Source organism: Cyprinodon variegatus, unplaced genomic scaffold (genome assembly GCF_000732505.1).
Source record: "Cyprinodon variegatus isolate N-32 unplaced genomic scaffold, C_variegatus-1.0 Scaffold534, whole genome shotgun sequence".
In the NCBI taxonomy this organism is placed as follows: domain Eukaryota; kingdom Metazoa; phylum Chordata; class Actinopteri; order Cyprinodontiformes; family Cyprinodontidae; genus Cyprinodon; species Cyprinodon variegatus.
This window is the reverse complement of record NW_015150987.1, coordinates 186,822-188,802: the sequence shown is the minus strand read 5'-3', so window position 1 is coordinate 188,802 and position 1,981 is coordinate 186,822. Positions and strand designations below refer to the sequence as shown.

The 1,981-nt window shown below is 39.7% G+C and overlaps 1 protein-coding gene across 1 annotated transcript in view; it reads right to left on the bottom strand.

The window, feature by feature from the left end:
- The window catches only part of LOC107095261 (rho guanine nucleotide exchange factor 2-like), a 44,729-nt gene that overhangs the window by 14,805 nt on the left and 27,943 nt on the right, over window positions 1–1,981 (bottom strand). Inside the window, exon 13 of the mRNA XM_015391280.1 lies at window positions 395–567. Coding sequence (XP_015246766.1) covers window positions 395–567 — 173 coding nt within the window. The remainder of the gene's footprint in view (window positions 1–394; window positions 568–1,981) is intronic.

The following is a 1,981-nucleotide window of genomic DNA, read 5'->3' as shown; positions in this document are numbered from 1 at the left end:
GAACTTTTCAAGACTTAAAACAACATTCAATTTCCCCTTTGGGATCTAAAAAGTATTTTTGAGTTTAGCGGTAATTGAATGGATGATCAGCACATCATCATCAAGCTCATATTAATCTAAAGCCTCAAACTCAACTTTATTTCAGACATTTTGAATAGAAAAATCTTCCAGGATGGGAAGCGAAACGTCTTCAAACTTGGAAACAAAGTCCAGTGGGTTTTTTTTTTTTTTACTTTTTTGGAAAACTGTAAACTATTTCATAGTAAAGTAGCCTGCATTACAGCATAGAACATTCTAGTATAGTAAACTGAAGATCAGGGTGGTCTAGAACAGCTTAATACTGTGTTGTAGATTGTAGTACCATATAATATATTATAGTACAGGGTAGTACTACCTCTGAGCAGCCTTCTGGATGCAGCTCATCCAGGTCTTCCTGTCGTCTTTCGATGAAGCGTACACCTCGTACATCTCTGGAGGGGTGGAGTCACTGATCAGGTACATCCCTTTCTCCTGATTGGCTACTTCTCTGACGATCAGTTTGGTGAGGGAGACCACAGGAGACTTTTCCTGAGACAGAAACGAACAGATGGGTGAGAAGACACCAGATCAGGATCTCAGGTGTGGAAAGATCCAGCTATAAATCCAGGGCATAGATCTGGATCCTCTCCTCTTTAGCAGAGCAGAAAACTGTGAGGGATATTCTGAGAGAAAGTTCTGAGGAGACGAAGCCGTTTGGATCAGGGCTGAGCAAGTCAGAACACTGCTCTAACTGTAGAGCACGGCTGTGGCAGCATTGTGCTGTGGGCCTGTTTCACATTTAGTGATAATGTATTATTGTACTAAGTGAACAAATTGACATTAAAGGTCAAATTCAAGATCTAAACCGTTGGTGGATTAAGGCCACGCTGTGTAACTTTCAGCCACTAGGGGTGCTAGACCTGTAATGCTGAGTAAACACAGAGAAGCCAGGCATGCAGAGGGAGAACATCTATGCTCCTGGTTTCAGCTCCTCCTGGTTCCTCTCAGATGTTGGAGTCTAATCTGCTCCTCCTCCTCCGTCTTCCTCCTGTGTCTCGGTGCCAGTTTGGCCTTTTCTTTCTCCTCCATTTCTGTATTACGGTTCATGGTTCCTGCTGCTCAGCTCCTCCCTACAGCAAACCCTGGATCTGATTCTGCTGGGTTTGCTTCTCTTGATCAGAGATCGACCATTAAAGGATTTTTTTTTAAGGCCAAAACTGATACTGATTATTTTAACATCAGTCTAACCGATCCGCAATCTGTTCCGCCGATTCTTTAGGGCCGATATTGTTTCCTCTTCCTCAGTTTACATGATAATAATGAAAAAATGATAATCAATGTCGTCATAATTTAAACATAAACCTTTAATAACAAATCAAACAAAAAATTAATGATGCATAGCAGATGGAGGGAGCAGCAACGTATGCGCATTGGTGATCTTAAGGCATAAGGAGTCATTTTGCTCCATCTTTTTTGCAATAAAAAACATGTTTTGTAAATGGAAATTAGAAAAAAAAATGCAATTTAATTATGAAACTTTAAAAAAACGTTTTAATAGAAAAAAATTGAGAGTAGCTTTATTGTTTTTACAGATGTTATTTCATTTTTCTTTTTTTTTTCAAATATTCTGTTTAATGAATTGAATTATTTCCTGATTGAATTTAAGGGATCAGTTCTGGGGACGACTTTTCTCTGAGGTAAGGAGCAAAGAAGCATGCTTAGTGTGAGGGATTGCTGAAGAGTCAATGAGTCGATGCAATAAGCTGGTTTTCCGTAGATAGAAACAGGGTTCGTACACCTTTTCTAAAGTCAAAATCAAGCACTTTTCAAGCACTTTCAAGATCCATTTTAAAACTTTTTCCAGCACCTTATGGAACCAGTTTTGCGCGGATGACTCGACAGCGCAGACTCGCCCATTGTGAAAAGCTGCACATCTTTTTTGCAGACTTTACAAGAGGCAACT